The 23708-nt window shown below is 39.9% G+C and overlaps 1 protein-coding gene and 1 pseudogene across 2 annotated transcripts; one reads left to right on the plus strand and one right to left on the minus strand.

Annotated features, from left to right (window-relative positions):
• The first annotated feature begins 268 nt into the window (after positions 1–268).
• LOC122654885 lies at positions 269–13018 on the plus strand (annotated as a pseudogene).
• A 3275-nt stretch (positions 13019–16293) lies between these two features.
• Positions 16294–22972, minus strand: LOC122653980 (protein Mpv17). Of its 2 annotated transcripts, none has more exons than XM_043847952.1 (3): positions 22771–22972; positions 18664–18755; positions 16294–16929 (listed from the first exon to the last, which is right to left on the minus strand). In XM_043847952.1, the coding sequence occupies exons 1-3, from the start codon at positions 22921–22923 to the stop codon at positions 16521–16523; spliced, it is 654 nt and encodes a 217-aa protein (XP_043703887.1). In that variant the 5' UTR covers positions 22924–22972; the 3' UTR covers positions 16294–16520. The 2 variants fall into 2 exon arrangements, with proteins under 2 accessions (XP_043703887.1, XP_043703886.1); XM_043847951.1 differs by having other exon boundaries at positions 18664–18758; positions 22771–22971.
• Between the last annotated feature and the right edge of the window lie 736 nt (positions 22973–23708).

The following is a 23708-nucleotide window of genomic DNA, read 5'->3' on the forward strand; positions in this document are numbered from 1 at the left end:
AAACCCTTCCATACTTCTCAGGGAGAATCCTACGGTATTGGATCAGATCCCTAGAATAATGAATATTTGCCGTTCGATTATGTTGACTTCCTCGTCAAGATGAGAGATGTGCGAGGATCCTTCCTTTAATGATGCTCCGTATAACTCTCTGCTTGTCCCAGGGAAGCGAACCGCGGATCGCAGTATCGCACCGAGCCTAGTTTAGAGATGATCTTTCAAATAGATGGCGCGCCTGCGAGAGCTATCATCACAGAATCACAGATTCTCTGTCCAGTTCCAAGTTCTAACCGCGGAGCAACGCTGGAAACTGGAAATGCTGAGCTCTCTCCGCATTCCTCAATCTCTTCCTTTGAATCGTTTCTTTTGCAAATGTTCGGAACTTTGTCGAGATGCAATCGACATGGCGAAATACAAAGAAGTTTTCGCGAGGAGGATGGCCATGGCGGGACTTAAAGCTCATCACCGGATTGGTGATTCAATTTTATATTCTTCTGCAAAATCTTTGTAGAAGCTACTGAGAATGGTATTTCATATGTGTTCTTGCCGCTGAGTTCAGTTGTGGGGATTTTGCAGCTCTTGGAGTTTCTGGCGGACCCGACAGTGTAGCTTTATGTGTTTTAACGGCGGGTTGGAAGACCGATGCCCTAGTTGGAACTGATGAGGCCACTGGTTGCATCCATGGGCTTCTGGCAATCGTTGTTGATCATGGGTTGCGAGCAGAGAGCAAAGATGAGGCGAACTGTGTCCGCGATAGGGTCTCCAAAATGGGTACTATTTATTTTTTTTTACTTTGGTATATTTCAATTGGTGTTTTGAAGTTCATTTTATTGTCTGAGTTGATTGCTTGCATGCATTTTGTATAGGAATTAGATGTGAGATAGCTCAATGTGATTGGACGGATGGTAGGCCAAAGCTGGGTCATTTGCAGGAGGCTGCTCGTGACATGAGGTGATTCTTGCCGAATTAGTAACGCCTGCTCTAATTTCTTAGTATTTTGTGACTTTGAGCTCTTTGCTTCTCTTCTGACTCTTTGAACTCATGATTATAGCTTGATATAAACATTTATGTTTTGTGGTATTTCTTAACAGGGTTTGTTTTGAAATACCAGGTATCAAATTCTGCAGAATGTCTGCCTCCAGAACCAGATAGGAGTGTTGCTTATTGCCCATCATGCAGATGACCAGGTTTGAATCGGCTAATTTTCAAACTTAGCTTAAAAAAAAAGAGTCTGCCTGCTATTGGTGTATAGTGAAAAGAATTGTGTTTCACTTACTCAAATTTTGAACTTTTAGTGACTAGTCATGACACTGCAGGCTGAATTGTTCATTCTCAGACTATCTCGCAACAGTGGTGTCCTTGGGCTTGCTGGAATGGCATTTACCTCTCAATTGTACTCTTCGTATACCTATTATCCCAGTGTGAATTCAACTAATCGTGGGATTTTATTAGTTCGACCACTGCTCGAGTTTTCAAAAGAGGATATGTACAAGGTTGGTATATTGCATATCAAATATATACCCAGGAGCAGCTTGTTATTTTTAGCAGACTCTTTTCAATATTGTGTGCTTTACTTTGTCCAAGTGCTAGACATCGCCATGAAGCTAACATAAAATGTACTAACCTAACCAGAAAGTCCATCTGTATTCTATGTTGATAGAAGTTATATATGTAATGTGATTATGGATTTCAAGTTCATGGTACTCTATACGCATAGTACAAATTGCATTCTTAGAATCTTTCAAGTGTTGGGCAGATACACCTAATTGCAATGAGGTTAATATGGAAGATTTTTCTATGATACCTTGTGTTATTGAGAAAAAAGAAATCAGCAAGCAGTAGAATGGCAATATGTGCGATAATCATGGTGGGGGAATATGTGAGAAGTAACTAGAGCATGCTTGACTCAAATTTATGGATTTGAGATGGCAAACAAAGGGGGGGGGGGGGGAACAACTTGATTTTATGAGATATTGGATCAAATGATTTGCTTAATAAGTAGCCATCCTTTAACAGGAAATGGTAAAATATGATGCTAAGTGAACCACTGAACAATGCCTTCCAATTGAACAATGTTCTCCCTATCTTTGAATTCCTTGTGATAATATCCTTTCTTGAAGTGCACTTTTAAATGATCATTTGGTGGCTGATGATGGCCAAGGGTAACAAACACCTCTGTGAGCAAGTTGGTCCTATTACAGGGATAATAAGGGCATGAATGTGTACCCCAATCTTTATTGGCTTTCTATGTGAGATCTTATTATCATCAGTATAATAATTTAACTACTGGAAACCTCAAGCTTTTTGAAGCCCATACTGCCTGAAAGTTGTTTCAAGTCCTCCCCTCCCCCACCAAACTATTATGTTCCAAAATCTCTCTCTCTCTCTCTCTCCATATATACATTGTGAGTTGTCTGTTGTGTTACCTTTTGAATTTGGCCTAGAGTTACTCTGAAGATTTTTGTTTGGTGTAGATATGTCAAGGGTGGAATCAGGAATGGGTGGAAGATCCAACAAACCAAAGTCCATTATTTGCTCGTAACAGGATTCGTATGTTGCTGAAAAATTTGTCCTCAGGTGAGTTGTAATTCATGTGGCAATTTGAATTGTATACTATGTAATGTTCTGTTTATCTTTTTTCCTTTTCTATGAAGTGATTCAGATTTTTTTTCCCGGTGTGAGTGAGTTTTTGTTTGAGTGAGTGTGGGTGTTGACTGTTCAGGGAGGGGTTGAGATTAGGGTGAGAAATGTGTTGAGACCCCTACAACTTTCCCCATGGTTTAACATGGTTGATTTTCCTTTGGTGTTAGCTATGCATGATCATCAGTTTCCCAATTTTAAATTCTTCATTTCCAGGTGTATTTAGATCCGAAATACAGGCTGTTATTTCTGCCTGTCGGAGAACACGTTCTTTCGTTGACCAACTCTGCTATAATTTGATAAATCAGGCTGTGACCATCATGGTTGTAAGTAGCTTTCTATTTGTATATGTTATATTTATGCTTAATTTTGTGATTTCTTGATCATCATCTGCTACATCGCTTTTGTTTCAGCATTTTGAATTTTGATATTTAAATTATGTTTTGAATGTAATGACCTGAAGTAATTTTTTCCCATGTTTTTCATTAATATTGGTTGCAGCATGGATATGCTGTTGTTGATTTAGAGAAGCTTGACCCATCAAATGTTAAGGACATATGCCTAACAAAGTTTGTTGCATTGGTGTTGCAGGTATTGCTTATTTTTTATTGTATAAGCTACTATTTGCTTTAGTTGTTTTATACACTAAAGCATTTTTGCTGAAAATCTTGTCTATTAGTATTATTTTTTGGTTAATGCTATGGCATGGTTTTGCTGCTGACATTTTATTTTGAATCCATTAGTTCATCTCTCAAAGGCACAGGCCTATTCGGGGGAGAACTTCACAGCTGCTGTTAGACTACATCCGTACCTTCCCATGCAAGGTCCATTCAACCTCACCATGCTGGTATCCATTTACATTCCTAATGGTGTTATCCAAATTATTGACTTCTTGAGCTACTCCAGCATAAAAGGGAATGACCATTGCTTATGTGCAACGTATTTGCATTCATATATCTCAGTTTCAATCACCTTTAATTATAACCACAATGCTAAAACATGTAATGTTGGAAGATACATATTATGCACTTCATGAAGTTGACTCACCTGTCTATGGTATTAGGCTTATGAATTACTTCATGAATTTCTAGTTTTCAGAGTGTTGCATTGCTCATCTATCTAAACAATGACCTTATGAACTAGTTCATGGCTTTTTCTGGTTTTCTGAACATTTATTTATTTATTTTTTTGATAAAGAACAATTTACAGAGAGAAAGAAAGCATAAGCAACTAAAACTATAAAAGGCAAGAGGCTTGAGAAGAGCCATCAGACAACCCTGACAAAACACAAATTCCAGCTGCACCAAAAGAGATGATAACAGAACACAGAAACTACACAAGGTCCCCACTAAGACCCTACAAGCAGCTTCAACCGGACATGCCAACTACCAAAAATGACTCCCCAAAACCCAGCTTGAGAAACATAAAACTCGAATCCTACAACTACCATCCAAGGTTGTCAAAGCAAGTTATCCCTAGGCATTTGGCCTCTTGAGCAAAGGATTTATTGGCTGATGCCTAGGCAATGACTGGTCAACAAGCATATAGTATTGTTGTAATATGGGTCCAAGGGTAAATCTGTCCATGGGGGTAATCTTGTATGTGGGTTTTAGTCCCACATTGCTTAGTTATATTTTTGTCATATGATTTCAATATTATAAATAAAGGTTGGGCTGTGATCACATTGATCAAGCCAATATTCATGGAATTCCACATGGCATCAGAGCCAAAAATATTCCGGGGATATGGGAAGTAAAATTTTTTCCTTTTTTTTTCTCTTCTTCTTTTTCTTTTCCGCCATTTTGCCCTAAAACCACCCACCGCCAGCCCCTCCACCACTTCCGCCACCTCCGTCAGCCCCTCCACACTTCCGCCAGCCACCGCCAACCCTCCACCGCCGGCCCTCTCCCTTTCTCCCGCCACCTCCGCAGGTCCCTCCCTCCTTTTCCGCCACCTCTACACACCTCGGGAGGGCCTCCACCTTGTTCGATTTTTTTTCCATCCCTTGGTGGTGAGTTGACTCCCACCAGGGGTTCGTTTTTTCCCCTGTACATGTTCTGATTTTTTTTTGGGGGATTTGTCTCTGCCTATTTTTCTCCAGCCACCATGCCTGACGAGCCTGAGATAACAATTGCTTCGACTAGTTCTAACGATTCCAACCAGCGGGACTTTGTTCCCTTTTCGGTGAATCCCATAAAGTTGAATGGCAGCAATTATCTTCTGTGGTCTCGTTCCTGTTTATTTGCTATTGGTTCCCATGGGCTCTCTGGTTATATCACGGGCACTAAGGTCAGGCCTACAGAGGCTGGATCGGCTCAGGATCGATGGATGAATTTCAATTTTTTGGTGATGTCCTATTTGGTTAATTCCATGGACCAGACCATTGCTAGTCGTTATTGGCTCCTTGACACCGTTGCGAAAATTTGGAAGACGGCTCATGACACATACTCTCAGGTTGGGAATGCGGCCTAATGCTATGAACTCCGTCAGAAGCTCCACACTACCAAGCAGTTGGAGTTGTCTCTGTCCCAATATTACAATACCATGTGCACACTATGGCAGGAATTGGATTTTTTGGGCATATTTAAGGCTACCACAGATGTTGACGCGACGGCTTTCAAGAAGTGGGAGGATGGTCTACGGCTGTTTGATTTTTTGGCCGGCCTCAACATTGAATTTGATAATATCAGGTCCAATATTTTAAATCGAGATCCTCTTCCCTCTTTGGAGCAGGCCTATGCCATACTTTTGGCTGAGGACACGAGGCGCACTGCCATGGTTCATCCTGTCACTCAGGAAAGGTCAGCCCTTGTTTTTGATTCTCAATCTTCCCGTGGAAATTCCTCTCGTCCTCCTCCTACTGATCGGCCATCTAGTGATCGTCCGCCTATTAAATGCGATCATTGTGGGAAGGACTGGCACACTAAGGACCGATGTTGGAAGCTTCATGGTCGTCCTGCGGATACTTGTGGACGTGGAAGGGGGGTTCCAATCGGCCTAGTTCCTCTCGTGCTAATCAGGTTGCTACTGAAGATCCATTTAAACAGTCTCTTTCTTCTGTGATGGCTGAGTTGCACAATCTGTGGGATATGATGAATCGCTTGGACACATCTTCTTCGGCATCTGTATCTCCTTCCATGGCGGCTTCGGCTTTGTCTCTACCTGTTCCTTCCAATGCACCTTCTTCCACAGGTATTTCTTTTGGTAGGAATTGCACCTCGGTCATGCCTGACTCTTGGGTTATTGACTTAGGAGCAACCGACCATATGACAGGTTCTTCCTCTGTTTTTACCACATATACTCCTCTTTCAGGCCAGTCAAAGGTTTGGGTTGCTGATGGGTCTCTTTCTTCTATTTCTGGGAAGGGATCCGTTCAGTGCTCCTCCTCTCTCACTCTTTCCTCTGTTTTACATGTTCCTAAGTTTACTACTAACTTGTTGTCCATTAGTAGTCCAACTAAGGATTTGAACTGCAAAGTAATATTCTTTCCAACTCATTGTTTATTTCAGGATTTGGAAACGGACAGTACGATTACATGTGGTAAGGTGGTCAGTGGCCTGTACATGCTTGAAAATTCCCGAACAGCATTGACATCACAGCCGGCATCTTCTAGTTTTGATTGTGCATTGCTTGAGTTAAATAATTGGCATCGTCGTTTGGGCCATCCCCCGATTGGGGTTTTATATACTTTATTTCCTAGTCTGGTAAAACAATGTAATAAACACAACTTTTCTTGTGATGATTGTACTTTGGCAAAGCAAACTTGGAGTATTTTTCCTATTTCAGACAATAGAAGTTTGACTCCTTTTGGTTTAATTCATTCTGATGTTTGGGGCCTTGCCCGTTGTGTTTCTACCTCTGGGTTTAGATGGTTTGTCACATTTATCGATTGTTTTAGCCGGACGACTTGGGTATATTTGATGCATAGCAAGAGTGATGTGTTCAATTGTTTTATGTTATTCCACAAAATGGTCCAGACCCAGATTGATGCCAAGGTGAAGATTCTTCGCTCAGATAATGGCAAGGAATATATGGATGGTGCTTTCCATTCCTATTTGGACGGCCATGGGATCATACACCAGACTTCTTGTGTTGATACTCCCGCTCAAAATGGAGTGGTTGAACGCAAGAATAGACATCTACTGGAGGTAGCTCGTTCCCTTATGTTCACCATGTCTGTCCCTCCTCGTTTCTGGGGTGATGTCGTGCTTACAGCTACTTAGCTAATCAATCGACTTCCATCTCGTGTCTTGGGTGGCCGCTGTCCCTTGGAAATGTTGGTTGGCAAATCCACCTTTGTAGTGCCCCCAAAAATGTTTGGCTGTGTTGTGTTTGCACGAAATCACCACGTTCATGGTCAGCTTGATCCCAGAGGATTACGGTGCATTTTTCTTGGTTACCCACTGACTCAGAAGGGTTATAAATGCTACCATCCTCCTACCAGAAAGGTATTGGTTACTATGGATGTTGTCTTTCGAGAGTCGGAGGCTTACTTTCCACCGCCGGTACCTTTACAGGGGGAGACTCAAAGTAATGAAGAGGTCCCGCTAATTGCTCCTTTAGATGTTGAGATACCAACCATTGAAGATGTTTCTATTGAACTAGAGGATGGAGTAACAAGTCAAGAACAAGAAGTGGGACAGATTGAGCAACAGGTGCAGGGGGAGAGACTTATGAAACAGAAATACACTCGGGGAACTGATTTTCCTACAGATGGTCCTCGGTACAAAGAGAAAGAAACCACCACTGCTGCACCACCTACACAATCGGCATCTGTTCCTACTCCAAATCTTGCTCCTAGTCATACTTCGGGTAAGCCCCCTCTTGATCGGTTGATCCTAGTCTTGATTTACCCATTGCTGTTCGCAAACAAAAAAGAAGTTGCACTCAGCATCCTATCCATGGTACTAAATCTCGTTTCGTTTCGGTGTTTCGGTCTGACCGAAATTTCTAAGATACCGAAATTTTGACAAAAAATCGTCGAAATATGGTATTTTTCTGTGGGTGTAAAATGCCAAAAATACCGAGATTTCCGAAATTTTTGAAACGAGATTAACGAAATTACCGAGATTTCTGAAACAAGATGACCGAAATTTCCGAAATATTCGAAATATTGCACGTGACACTTTTAGTGACTTTTTCAATATCTCGTGATATATCGTGAGTCCACAATATTTCGTCGATATCTCACGAGATATCGTCGAAACATGATATTTTTCCATTTCGGATTGGTATCGTATCTCGGACAGGTCGAGATATACGAAATTTCGTGAGATTTTGAACCTTGATCCTATCTCAAACTTTGTGTCCTACAACTCTCTAACTCCTGCCTTTCATGCTTTCATATCCTCTTTGTCCTCTGTCTCTATACCTAACACTTGGCAGGAAGCAATAGCCGAACCAAAATGGAAGGAGGCAATGAATGAAGAAATGCTTGCCCTTGCGAAAAATCAGACCTGGGATTTAGTAAGTTCTCCACATGGGAAGAGGCAAGTTGGTTGTAAATGGGTCTTTGTTGTGAAGCACAAGGTTGATGGTTCTGTGGAAAGATACAAGGCGAGATTAGTCGCCAAAGGGTTCACTTAAACCCAAGGAATCGATTATCAAGAGACTTTTGCTCCTGTAGCGAAGATGAATACTATACGGGTCATCATTTCTTGTGCTGTAAATCAAGGATGGGAACTTCAACAACTCGATGTGAAGAATGCCTTCCTACATGGAGACTTGGAAGAAGATGTCTACATGGAGGTACCCCCGGGTTTTACCTCCTTAGAGACTTAAGGGAAAGTGTGCAAGTTAAAGAAGGCCCTGTATGGTCTGAAGCAGTCCCCAAGGGCTTGGTTTGGCCGATTCCACAAGGCTATGATCGCATATGGGTATAAGCAAAGTAATGCAGACCACACATTGTTTGTTAAGAGAGTGAGACAGCAAGTTACCCTTTTGATTGTCTATGTTGATGACATAGTAATTACAAGCAGTGATGCACATGAGATTCAGAAGCTGAAAGCTTATTTGGGCACGGAATTTCAAGTCAAGGATTTGGGCAAATTGAGGTACTTCCTAGGGATTGAGGTTGCCTATTCAGCTAAGGGCATATCTCTCTCTCAAAGGAAATATACCTTGGATTTATTGAAAGAAACAGGGATGCTTGGGTGTAAACCAGCAAATACCCCTCTGGAGCCCAATACACATTTGAAGAGTAAGGAAGGTGAGACAAAGGGAGCTGTTAGTGGGTCGACTGATTTACCTCTCACATACCCGGCCAGACATCACCTTTGCTGTAAGCCTTGTCAGCCAATACATGCATGATCCTCACTCTTCTCACTTGGAAGCAGCATACAGAATTCTCCGTTACCTCAAGTCAGCTCCGAGGAAAGGAGTATTGTTCTTTCCACACAGCCATCTCCAGATAGAGGCGTACACTGATGCAGATTGATGATAGGAAGTCCACATCTGGATATTGCACATTTGTTGGAGGTAATCTAACTACTTAGAGAAGCAAAAAACAAGTTGTTGTGGCTCGATCTAGTGCTGAAGCTGAATTCCGAGCTATGGCACAGGGTATTTGTGAGCTCCTTTTGCTCAAGGGGCTTCTTCAAGACTTGAGGATGAGTGCTAATCTTCCTTTGCGACTCTACTGTGACAGCAAGTCAGCAATCAGCATTGCTCACAACCCAGTCCAACATGATCGGACCAAACATGTTGAGATTGATCGGCACTTCATCAAAGAGAAGCTGGAACAAGGAATTATTTGTATTCCATTTATTCAGTCTAGTGACCAGTTGGCTGATATCCTTACCAAAGGAATCAGTACAAAATTGTTCTTTCCTACTGTTAGCAAGTTGGGCATGTTTGATATGTATGCACCAACTTGAGGGGGAGTGTTGTAATATGGGTCCAAGGGTAAATCTGTCCATGGGGGTATTCTTGTATGTGGGTTTTAGTCCCACATTGCTTAGTTATATTTTTGTCATATGATTTCAATATTATAAATAAAGGCTGGGCTGTGATCACATAGATCAAGCCAGTATTCACGGAATTCCACAAGTATTATAACCTTTCTTTCTTTATTAAGGTCTGGTATCACATAGAACTGTAATAAGACCATTAGTATGCATTATTGATTACCAAAGTAGTGACTGCAAAAAGAAAAACTGAACCCCAACAGCTATGTTTCAGTAGTTGAATGCCCAACAAAATAGATGCAGTCTAAGGCTTTAAGCAAATAGTAAATTAAAAAAGCCCTAGTATCAAAAAAAGAAAGAGTAAATAACCGCAAAATGGGAAACCCCTGCAAGTCATTGTGATGAATCCCATACTTTTGAGTGAGTCCCCAAGCAACCCCAGAGTTAAGTGGTGCTCTTTGACCCTTGAATTAATCGGTCCTCTTTGACCTTTGTAATCTTGTACTTGGTTTCATATTTTGGCAATAAAAATTTCTGTATTTTAAAGTTTAATTTTGAGCTGCATTACATTGACTTGTCACACCTAACAAACTAAAGAGCCGTAGTAGAAGACTGACTTGCTAAACTAGTTACCATGGTGAAAGTGTTCTGTAGGTTGTTATCAAGTTAGCAAGGTGTAGCTTGCAGGGTTGTTAAACTCTACAGAGCTTCTTACTGAGTGCCACAAAATCTTAAATCAAAGTCTTTCAGAATCCCAATATAACCTTAGAAACTTGAATCACCAAAGCCTTAACCCAAAACTAAGAAATTTGAATTACCAAAGCCTTTGTCGAAGTGTTTCCTAGATAATCTTTGGCAGACAGACTACAACTCTATGAGAAAAATCTTTTATTATAGTTTTGATGGAATCTGAATACTGAGGGATGTAAATAGATTCAACAGAGGCTTTTTTGAATTTTACTTCAACAAAACACTAGACTTAAAATCAACTAGACGGCACCCAAAAATAAAAGATTCCTTAAAACTTACTGAAGTAGCAATGCAGTGAACTAAATTTGTCACAGCCTTTAAACTATAATTCTAAATCTAATCTTACTCGTTTGGCAGAAAACTAAAAAGAGAATTGAATAGTAGAAGACAACTTTTATTCCTAGTAGTGTAGTGCTTAAACTTTGAGCCAATAGGGTGCAAAACTCTTGGTTATCACATTCTTTCTGGGGTGCCCTACCAAAGTGAATGATGAAAGGGGAAATCATCTTTAGTAGGAAACTAGAATTTACTGTTGAAACAAATTTTAAAATAGTTTAATTGACTGGCACAAACTGTAAATTTCAGAAGTCTTCTCCTTTCAACAATGTACCCATCTGAAAGCTGAGGTTTGCATCTCTACTTCCTTGTGCAATTCCTAATGGCAAAATTTAGATTCCTCTATCCCTACGGAGATCTTAATACAAAACTAATGCAAATTATTTCAGGTGGATAATTTTTTGGGGTTTGTTTTACTTTTTTGCTTGTACATTTGAAAATCTGCCATCCCTCTTTCTAAGAATGTGGTTGCCAAAACGATTAGAGACTTTTATGCATGCTCAAGACCCATACACTAGGAAGCATTTTCAATAGACATTTTCTTTTATTGAACATTCATACATAATGAATAAGTTATGGGAAAAAGATCCCCATACTGGCGCTGTCATGCGCCCTTTCATACTCTCCCTCCTCCCTGACCCTCTGCCCCCTCCCGTATACAAACTATGCCCTACGGTCTCCAATGCCCCCATTGGCTTGGCGTGGGATTCCATCCCACACCGTCGTATGGCGATCCCCTGCCCATAAATTATATATGCTTAATTATGGATTTGTTCTATTTGTTCATGGTCCAGTTTTGACAACCTTGCAGAGTTCCCTTACTGCAGCTGGTTGCGACCTTTGTGCGGCCCCGGGGTCTAAAGGCACAAAGATCCTAGTTTGCTATTCGCCTAATTCTCCTCAGCCACCAAAGATAGAATCATCTTGGATATATTCTTGTGAAGAACAGAAGCACTGTGTACCAAGTGAAATAGATCAAATTATTGTTGATGGAAGATCGTATTTGGAAAAGTTTGTCTCAGATGTGTTGTTTCTGGATGCAACTTCTCCAGAATATCTTTTATATGAAGCCAAGAGACTCAAGATTCTTAGCAATCTTTTGCATAGAAGCATACACTCTCATTGCAACAAGAGGAAATTAAGCATTTCAGGTCCAAAACTGAAGTTATGTCTGAACCTGTGATAAGGCATGAAAAGGAAAAGTGCAACCTCACCTCCAAGTGAACCACTTGAATGAATCTGGGAATTTTTGTCACTTTATGAACAGATTCTTGATCACATGGAAACTGTGTGGAACAAGAACAAAGGATATATCTTGTGTGGAGAACACTTGTTCCCAGTGGGACTCAGTATGCCAAAGTCAGGATTACTGTTGTGGGTCTTGTGTAGAGGGTCATGGCACAGTAGCTAGGGTCCGCTGTATGATTAATGCTGATTGGTTATATCTATCTAAACTATCAAAATGTCAAATGACAGAAGAATGTCAACAACAGAAAAATCCCCCAGCATTCAAGATGGATCAAGTAACAGAAAGGACAAAGTTTTGTTCAGAGTATATGAGGATATCAGCTCAAATAGCTCTCAAGTCATTGAAGTCTATCCCAGTATCTGCAAGAAGAAGCCTTCCCGTCCTGGTCAATCCTCAGGGCCTATTACTGAGCATTCCGGTATGTTAAACTCCTTACTTGTCCTCTGTATTTCCAGTTCTTTAACTCCCTCCTTTCCTAGACAACTCCTCATTAAATTAGCTAGCTATCTACACAACTAGAATTCCCCAGAGGATGTTTTGCTATTTTATCCTCCCTTGGCCCTTATCCTAATGCTGCACCCACTCCTGTAATTTTCTGTTAACCTGTCTTTTCTGGGAACAATGAGCTATCAGAGCTAGAGTTTCTGATTTCTCTTTGGGTCAATTTCACATGACACTAAATTCAGTCCCTGTTATTTCATTGGCCTTTCTATCATGATTTTCAAAACGTTTCCTCCGCCCATGAATTCAGCAGGTATGCGAAGGTTTTGTCAATAAACAAAGCCTAAAGAGGCTACTTGAATTTCAATGTTAATTGTTGTTTCTTAAGTTTCATGTATATGTACGCCTTTTTCTTGGGATTGTGCTTCAAGTCTGAAAAATCCGTTATCTTTCTGACAAATTCATTTTTCCTTTCAGAGCATTTGTTTCAAGCATTGCCCTAATTTGAGAGCTTCTGCTGTATTCAAACCAAGAGTACCCCTTGGAGGAGGCCATAGTTCATTTATCTAATATCTCAGAGTCAGAAAGTAATGCTCAGCAAGTTCAGCAGCCATGGAAATGACTTGGGTTAGCTGTGGTTGTATTCATTTAGCTTTCTGTAAAATGATAAAAACAGATTCCTGAGTTCACTAACCATTTACCAGGGAGAGTTTAAGGGAAACATCAGAGTTATACTAAGAGTGTGAATTGCAAACCATAACCGTTATTGAAATCCAATCAAACCGTTTAAACCAGCTCCGATAAACCATTAATTAATCGGTTTGCTTTTTATTTTAAAAAATGAAACCATTTATTAAATGGTTTGGGTTTTGTTTGAAGTGAAACCTTTTAAACTATTGTTCCGAATCGGAAAGGGTACTTCTTAATAAAATGAAGGGAGACAGTTCTATGATCAAGCAGGGTACACTGCATCTCCTCATAATATACATATTTTTTGGGAGAATGTTCTCTGTTCGGGAGTGTGGCCTACGCCAGCACTCCCATGAGTCTATCTCTCTCCTCTCTATTTGAAAAGACACCTTTGCTCCTTGTTTTGAGGAGGAGAGAGATAAACACATGGGAGTGCTGGTGTAACCCGTATAGAACTATTTCTCATATTTTTTTTAGGGTTTTTGACAATTACCACCTCAAAAACTTTGATATCTACTATTATCCCCCTAAAAACTTTTAAACAGCTATTACCCTCCTCTGTTGCACACTAATAACTAACTGGCCCCTATCGTTATATTTTTGTAACGGAGAGGGTTAGTCATGATAATGTGCCGTTGTCACGGATTTTCTAGGACCAAAATGCCCTTTTGGGGTGGTAATTGTAAAAAAAAAAACCACCCCATCACCGTCCCTTCTCCTCCTCCTCCTCCTTCTCCTTCGTCTTCCTCCTATGCAACCCCAACCCTTGTTTTCTCTCCGCATCAACTCCTTAATGATTGGGGAAAACCCCAGACTCTTCTCAAATTAGAACAGGGGATGCAGAAGATAGTAGACCAAAAAGAAAAACTAAATTGCAGGTCTGTGTTTAGTTGGATTTCCCGCTTGACATCTCTTCCTCCAAATCTGAACATTAATGGAACTAATAAAGAATGACTGGAACAAAACCAGTGGGCTTCCACCAAGCAACAATTGTAGTGTTCATAATGAAGAAGAGATAGGGTAAATGATGCTGGTGATGACATGCAGTGAGCATAAATGGCGAGACTGAAATATAATAGGGTAAAAGGGAAACCAAATCTCAAACCAGCAGGATAAGGAAGGGGAAGAAGAAGAGACTTACAGAGAGGCGCTTCTCCATTATACGATAACATAGAATGATTAGGATAGAACTCAAACAATGCTGAATGCTCCTTGATATATACGAAGTCGCCGGCGTGCACCAAATGAACTAAGAATCCTGACGATCGGCGGCGAGAAATGAAGGAGAAATCGATGATAATGGGGCATGCTCGGTGCTGAATGGGGAATATGAGCCGTTTCAAGAAGAAAATGAGTAACACAACCTTGCTTCACTTAGCCTTTAAGAGATTAAGGAGAAAACGCCTTTGAATCAAGAGATTCAGGCGAGAAAAGCAGCGGAGAAGGCCTCCCTAGAGAATTCCGCTCGTTTCTTGGTCAAAGTCGACCTTTTCTGTTCACAGTGAACAAATAAAAAGACTTTTTTTACGTGGCAAGGAAGAACAGTTGTGCAGTGGCAGTGTTTAGAGTTACAACAAACGGCACGTTTCGATGTCCAAGATCTCTCCAGTTCAGGCTCCTTACGACCTGTGCAAGAAGGATTGCACCCCTTCAGGAATTCCTCCTGCTTCTTGTCAAGTTGTCATCCAAAAGCTTTCCTCTCTTATGGGTATCGACTTTCATCTCTTTCTTTTCAGTGTTATTAGTTTAGTTTATAAAGTTAGAATCCAATTGAATTCTGCAAGTGGGTTATGCGGAACGATGAAACTGAATCATGGGATCGCATTAAATTTGTGCCTAATATATAGAATTGTACTCTGTTGATTTCTGATATAAGTATTTTCGCTGCCCTTCTGATTTTGAAGAATATTATTTCATTATCATTCAATTGGGATGCTTCTAGAGTAGGACCTCAAGCGGAGAAAACAAGGTTTGGAGTTACGGAGGAGGAGAAGGGACGGTAATGAGGTGGTTTTTTTTTTTTTATAATTACCACCCCAAAAGTGCATTTTAGTCCTAGAAAATCCGTAACAACAGCACACTGTCACAACTAACCCTCTCCGTTACGAAAATGTAGCGGTGGGAGCCAGTTAGTTATTAGTATGCAACAGGGGAGGGTAATAGTTGTTTGAAAGTTTTTAGGGGGGTAATAGTAGATACCAAAGTTTTTGGGGTGATAATTGTAAAAAAACCCTTTTTTTAAAATTTACTGTTTCTCTTTTCTTTCAAAAAATTGATATAAAAATAAAGGGACACTGTTCTCTGTGTTGCAGCGTAGACTGCACCCAAGCACATGGGAGTGGGTGCAATGACAACCCTGCCCTCTCTGCACAGACTACCCATGTGCTTGGGTGCAGTCTGCGCTGCGGCACAGAGAACATTCTCCCAAAAATAAATGTAAGGAGGCACGCCTTAAGCTCAAAGAGCCTTTTTCATAAAATGAAAACACTTTGGACTCGGTTGATTTGGATCTGGGTATAGGCTACTTGCTGCTTTTGCTTAACCTTTCTCCAGGTTGTAATCTCTTTGTTGATTTGTGACTGGTAGGCATTGTTTTGTACCTCTCATCATTTCTTCTAACAAATTTCTCATTTTAAAAGTAATAATTAATGGGTCTTTCTAAGCATCACTATGCCTACTCTAGTATAACGCTCCACTATTTATTACTTGGAAATACATGCATTAACCCATGTGATAAAGGACAAGCAAACATCTCATCGATACAATTTCAATTAAATGGGTTTACTTTTCTGTCACCATGACTAACGAAGTATAACAATTTATTTTTTACCACATGAGCACCTGACAACACATGAATTAGTCCGTGTGATAAGAAGACCAACAAGCATTCAACAAGTGGAGGAAATAGCTAAAATTACAAAAGATTGACATTTTGTATTTTATATCCATCTCCATATGATGATGCCATTTTAGTTTTTTAACAAAACTTGGAATCAGAGTTTGAACAACTTTCCTTGGACTAAAATTTGGCCATTTAGAATCCTACCTGTATCACATGGACTAAACCCACATTGTGCCAAATGACAAATTGTGAAGTGTTATATTTCACCAGGCATAGTGACACCTAGAAGGAGCCTAAATAGAATGAAAACTGTATTTTCCATTGCATACTGCAACCTCTACCTGTATCTCTCTCCATGTTCGTATCTTCACAAAAGCATTTGTGAATCATGCCACTATTAATAAGAAAAATATGGATCCACTTGGTGCAGGTCAGTCAAATCAATTGCAGTATTCAGGCCCTGTCTGATGCAATAGCCTAATCAATATGTAAAGCCTGAAAATAGTTTTACATCTTACCCCCAAATCCCAACCTTAAAACACATGTTGGCATTTCCGGGTCCCTTCGAAATTATTTGTACATCACATGAATATTTTGGTGCACATTTTTTGCATTTCAATCACCTGACAGAGAGAGAAAGATTATAAGAGATGATCAGAAGACATCATCATCAGCCCTGGCCTTCTTCTTGTTCTTCCAAGGATAGAAAAGATGTAATCCACTGCTTCCAAGAAGCATCCTCTTGCTGTTCAATCCATGATAAAAAAGCGCTGTCTACTAAACAAAAGAGGTTGACATAGAGAAGTTGGTATCGCACGGGAACAAATCGGAAATTAGCAACCTGAACAAGTGGCCAGATACCACCCTCCAAAATCAAGGCTGGGAGGAAATCTCTCTTCACATCTACCTTCACTTGATCAATACTCTTGCCCATGGAAAGCCCCATATACGAAAAAAACACAAACAGATCTAAAGGCCCGAAGATTATACCATCCATGGCCACTTTAGTAGCGACAAACCGCATCGATTTAGGTTGTAGATGAAGACGCAACCTTATGAATTGGTCTATGCCCTCATACCTACATCCAAAGAAGAGCAATGAGAACAGTTTCACTACTTTTACCACCCAACCGCCCCCCTCCCAACCCTAGCATGCAAATTAGATCTCAATGATTGATAAATTCTACTGGGCATAGAATTTACCTTAAAATGATGGTTCTTATTCCATCTTTTAAAATTATACAATGTTTTTTGTGTTAGCCACCTTTTAAACTAATAGAATTATGGTGAGGGGTTTTGTGTACGACCACCGTCTTCGGAAATCGGAAGCTTTGTCAATAGAGGTGGGTTTTGGTATTTAAGGGGGGCTTTGTCCCCATCAAAAGGTTTCAACTTTCAAGTATGACCGTTAACCATGCATGGCCATACATGAACCCTTTTGCCTAAAATTATTATAAAGTAATCTTTTTATTATCTCTGTACGAGGGCATTAAACCAAGTTGTCTGCTTGTCTTGAACTCTCATGTGTCGTAATCAAGCAACACGACATGAACTGATACAAACAATGCGTGGGGCATGCAATGCAATTTATAAGCTGCAGTAAAACAAAATAATGAAAACTGAGACTTTCTTTTTCATCCTTCTAAGTTTTTCTTTTTCCTAGTGCTCCTATTTGTGATTGCTGGCGTGTGATCTTGAGGTTTCATCTTTCTTCTTTTCCCATTAACTAGTAAAAGGGCATACCAAAGAGTAAAGCAATCCTCACCAACAGCTGAAGCTATTTACAGAGTGAAGCAAATGAAAGGAGAAAATAAATTTTCAAAGTGAAGCTAATGAAAGGACAAAACTTTCAGTTGATGCAATATGCACAGCTCAAACAGTTTATTTCCACAAGCTCTTTTCAAGCAGTAGACAAGTCTAAAACCATTTCTTTCCAAAAGTGAAGGACTTTCACGATCCTTTCAGACATTTAGCAACAGTGGCATGAAACGGTTTTGACCTCTATATCAAAGTTAACCCAAGGCATTGCCTCCGGGGGCTGGCCAGGAGTTGCATGCCTTTCTCCAGCATCTCATACTACGGAAAATGAGTTGCATACGGTATTATGATAAGAAGAAAAAGTGAGATACTAGAATTCATCAATGACTAGCTCTTCAATTCCAACAGATCTTATCACTTGCCTTGCAGTAGCGAAGTTCCCTAATACTGACTAATGCCATAGACTATAATCAAGAGTTCACAAAGGCTGATCTAGGGTTTTCTCTCACTATTATTCCAGTCTTCAGACAAATAAGGTACTAAAGTTTTGGCAGCAAGCAGTATAAACAGGAAGATTTTGTGAAAAACAACTAGTTGCCTAAATATTTCCTCAATTTTATTATGATCAAGTATCCCTTTTCATTCATTTCATGATAGTTCATCCAACACCTTTTTTTTAAAAAATTAATCTGATCACAAAAGAAGCAGAATTGAAAGACAAGCAGGATAACTGGGTCAAGCATGAGAACTGCCAAACTAACAATGTTAACTCCAAATAAATCATGGTCAGCTACCAACATCTTAAATCTTCAGGCATTTGATATTTGTATCCAATTTATATAGCTATTTCCTTTTCAATTGGTTAGGTTTAATGACTTAATAATAATAAATAAATAAAAAGGTCAATTATGTGCTGCTACACTCACTGGAAAGACATTCAATTGGCAAATAATTATTGTGCAGGGAATTGACCATTTTACTCAAAATCATGGTGATTGCCTGACAGTTATCTCTAAGGAGGAGGGGTTTAACAGCAGAAAGGGAGAAAGACTAACCAGAAATGACCTACTGGTCCAACAAATCCAAATCCAAACATGCTTGTAATAGCCACTCTTTTCCAGTTTATTTTAAAATCCTTATCTGCATCCTGCTGCACAAAGAAAACATATGACGCTACATGAAAACAAAAGGAAATAGTGTGATTCAAATTATTATCAATTTATATGAAGAAAGAGAGAAACCAAAATCAGTAAACACCACAATACATATTTAGGCTTTTGGCAATTATTTCGAGATAGAATTCAATTGGGAAACAAGGAAACCAATCTCCTATGTTACCAATCCAAACTCCCATATAAATGAGGAATTAAAATTTACAAAATAATCCCAATCACTTGGCCTAGTTTGGGTGAAACTGGTTCAATGACGAACCATATCCTTTCCTCTTTGCTTCCTGTAATGTACATCCAGCTTCAGCTCATAATAAAATTCTACCAGTTCACAAACGTTAGGAATATGGTATCTAAGTCGCGGAGCTTTCTCTTCAAGAACTAAGGCGGAATCACAAACTTGATGTGCTTGTATCCACATCATAATGTACATCTTCACGTTCTTTGCAAGGGGATCAAACAAGTAGGGTTGTATCCACATCATGAGCCATAATCTTCTCATCTTCCTTTGTTGTTACTTGCAGTTCTTCTTGTGTCTAGATTGCTACTGTTGCCTCTTTCGGTTTGGAGCATACTTCGCCACTCAATACTTGAAAAATGAATGACATATTGGCATGTGACATGGATGTAGGGTGCACAAATTTTAGTCGCTATCAACAACGCCCCTCTGTGCTTCTGACCACTCTCGACTCACTTTAATGATACATTTGGAAGATTCAAATATTTCACAATAGGCACCATCACAATATTGAGAAATTGAAAATTCGACTAAAACATCATCTTCAAATTCAATGATGACTTCATTGGGCTCTAATAATATCCCCTACACAGACCACAAGACAAAAAAATTTGAGTCCTTCATGAATGAATAAAATAACAGTTTTTCTATTGGGAAAATGAACTTTAGTCTTGAAAACGTACATATCCATGGCCAAGTTTGGCTCTGGTACCAAGTGATGCAATCCCAAATTGCAAACTCTGCTTTGGGATCTCTATGGGCCCACCGAAGCAATAAATGGTTCAACAATAAAAGGTAAAGGCAGTTCTGTAATTATCTTGAAATTTGGAATCAATCAAGTGAAGAAAACTGAGAATTTAGGACGTAACTGGAAACAACTACTTCAAGGGGGTATTTTTGGGAACTAATAAAGGGATGGGGAAGGAATGGAACAAGAAAGACATGGGATTTTGAACAAATAAGAAGGAAAGACCTTCTTCACAACTCCTCCTCGACCCTACGCTCAGAGATCAGAATCAGGAGATCTATTGAACTATCCTTCCAAGCATCTAAATTAATTGAAATTTTAAGATAAGGTTCACATCAACAGACCCCTTGATTACGACCCACAAGATCCCCAAATCTGAAAACTTATCTCGTCATGGCTTTCTGAAACCAGGAGAAGCGGTAACAGCAGAGTGGGTCTCGATTTCAGCTGGTTTCCTCTCAACAGAGCAGCTTATAGCAAGGCCAGCTCTAGGGTTGAAGTCGCTTAAGTCAAAGATATTCACACCCAAAGTATTAGAGAGAAAGAGAGAGATCGAAGGGATTTCAGCAACCATCTCAAACCAGCAAGTACCGCAGACAGAGAGTTGGGGAAAAGAACCAATACGATGGCCAAGAAAGAAGAAACGAAAAGAGGGATTAAGAAGGGAGATTGGGAGGGCTTGACTAACCTGGTCACACACAACTCACAGCCCATGAGGCAAACTTCAAGCTTCAACTCATTATTCAACTCTAATCTCCATCGTTGGGTGACATTCATATTTAAAGATAAAAATCACTAATTACATTCTAAAAATGAGATAGAACTCAATTGGGAAACTAACACTAAAATGAAGAAACCAATCTCCTACATTACCAATCCTATCTAAAACTCCCATATAAAAAAAAAAGTAACTAAAATTTAGAAAATAATTCCAATCGCATGGCTTAGTTTAGGTAAAATCGGTTCAATGATGTACCATACCCTTTCCTTTTCTCCTTCTGACTACGATCTGCATCACTTATTATATCTATGTTAAGACATTTCACCATGGAAAAATACCTAAATTTTCTATAGTTATGTCGCATGTATGTCCAAAAGTGCGATAGTAACTACTCAAACCTATCTGCTTCATCCCCCTCCCCCCCCAAATACAGCAAGCAAGGATTCCAAATAGATGGTTCATCTCAGTGTCTGCAGATGGATGAAGCAGATAGTGCAAAGCCTGCATGAGGCAATCTTAAGGAAGAACCCACAAGTGAATCCACCATTAGGATAGGAGAATATCTTGTAAGGCACCACCAGTTAACAAAAGACTGTACAATTTAGACATCCCTACTATTAGCCAATTGACTTCACTCATATGGAACTTCCAAAGTTAGAGAAAATCCAACGTATACTGTTCACAAACACTTGAGCTGATGGTGAGATACATAGGCAAGGTATCAGACATTGCACCCTTGATTGCTCAATAGAAATTGAAAATATGAGTCATCTAGTAATGAAGAAATAGACCTCGTCAGGTATAGCAGGAAGAATCTGTGCCTCTATTTAAGGAAGAATAAGAAGCTAGAATCGCATTGGATGGACATTCACCATATGGACATTTCATGGACAAACAGCGATGAGAAAAAATTGGGAATTTAATCCCTTAACAAGAATCAATCCATCGAAACAGTCCACAACATAATCTATAGTCTTGACCTCCTCAAAATTGATCAACTCCAAGTATTACTTGTGTCAAGATTTCTGTGCTGAGAGATGCAAAATGTATTCGCTAATTTTGAATCATCCCAAGCCCAATTGGCATAGAAATTGATGAAAAATCATGTTAAAAGCACTGGACTTTCTTAGCAAAGATGTCAATGCTACATATCATACAGGCGTTTTAATACTACAACAGGACAGATATTATTTCTTTTTGGGACGATGTAATTCTTATTTCTTCTCTTTAAGGGAAAAAGTATGTATCCAACTTAATAAACCCAAATGAAATTGAGAATGGGTTTCAACTGATGTTCAACATGTTCTACAATGCTGAAAGGATGACCTAAGCTCCAAATCATGGAGAGAACCTATAAAAAAAGGCTACAAATGCAACAAAGAACATTTCTCTTGAGGTTTGACAAGGAATCAACCTGGTCTCCGACAACAAAAAGTGCAGGTTAATGTAACCAAGATCAGTCCGGAAGGGACCATCATGGCTCCTCTCTTCTCGAGAATCCATACATCCCTTATCAGTGTATGGACAGCTATCTCTCGAGCACAGGTTTAGGTTCAGCCTCAATGGGAAAATGGAGCACCTAACACCGCATCTTCACAAACCAAGAATTACGAGATCACCCCTTTCATTCTGGGGTGACGGAGGGATCGTACCATTCGAGCCCTTTTTTATGCTTTTCTGGAGGTCTGGAGAAAGCTACAATCAATAGGTCGACAAGCCTCCCTTCCCCAAAGGAAGAACGTGAAATTCTTTTTCCTTCCCGCAGGGACCAGGAGATTGGATCTAGCCTTAAGAAGAATGCTTGGTATAAATAGGTTTGAAGTAGGGGAAAAAGAACTCAGACTTCTAATAAAGGATCAATAAACTTCTAACTAGTCTATACAAACCCAATGATAAATTCCCAGAGATAAATAGAATAAAATAAACCGCACAACAGCATAAGAGGAGGGGGAAGTGGAAAACACCAAACCTCCCAGCCTGCCCATCAGCATGACAAAACGTCAAGAAACCGAAAAATGAAATACCAGCAGTAGAATTCCAAATGAAAGAGGGAACTCAAAGACGGTTATTCTTATCTAAGCATATGGAATGGTAGATATAAGTAGGATAACGTAGAAGAACAAGATTGTAATCACTATCCAAAGATAGAATGAAATATCTAAATAAATAGATACTAATTGCAGAAAAGGAAGACCCAAAGCAAGATATTAACAAATGATAGCTATAAAAACAAAGAATCAAAACCAATGCATTACAACCTTTAGGGTTCGATTGATGATTACTCACAGAGTTCAGATGGTGTTTCTTCATTGTAGAATGGGTTATGGTTTGAGCCGCAACATCTCCAACACCCCAAAGAAAGCCGGAGCTGATGATCTGGGTCTTAACCGGATGAACATCCAAACATTTCTGATACCATTTCCACAACCTCAACATCATACATACAAAGAGAAAGAGGTAAAACGAAGACAAGGAGTGAGAGGAGACTAGAGAGTTAGGTTATAGACACTGGGTTTTCGACCTTCCGTCCCTGCGCCTTTTTTATGACAACCTTGACACGACGGCTGACGCTCTCTTTCTTCCGCGTTCAACAGATGACCGTTTGCTACACGGCCGTGTAGAAATTAAAGTGGTGTAATCTCAAGGAATCAGTATCTTACACGTACAATTCTAAATATGGTGGGTTTAAGGATCCTTCTTTAAACCCTCTCGCCTCTAGAGTTGGAAGAATTAAAACTTATACTGTACGACCGTGTAGAGACGTATCCTCAGGATCTTTGGAACTGATGCACATATAAGGTGTCCACATAGCTGCCCAAAAGGTGTCGTGTAGAGAAGGGATTAGGATTTAAGATGTGGATCATAGACAATGCCACTAGAGAGTATAGACAGTATGCAGCAGATGTGCAAGCAGGATATATTTCCCTCATTCTTATGTCATTTAAAAATAAGGGAGAATGTTTGCTGTGCCGCAACGCAGGCTGCATCCAGGTACATGGGCCTGCCACTCAGGCGGGCAGGGAGATCATTGCACCCACCCCCATGTGCCTGGGCGCAGCCTGCACTGCGGCAAAGAGAATAGCACCCCTAAAAATAAATATGGAAAAACATTCTCTCCAACTCCAATTCTAACTCCAATTCCTTTCCAACCACCCATCCAATGGCGGGGAGGATTTGGACATGTATCCTCATTTACTTAGGTGTTGGCAAGTATTGAGATGCAT

The sequence above is a fragment of the Telopea speciosissima genome, chromosome 3 (genome assembly GCF_018873765.1).
Source record: "Telopea speciosissima isolate NSW1024214 ecotype Mountain lineage chromosome 3, Tspe_v1, whole genome shotgun sequence".
In the NCBI taxonomy this organism is placed as follows: Eukaryota; Viridiplantae; Streptophyta; class Magnoliopsida; order Proteales; family Proteaceae; genus Telopea; species Telopea speciosissima.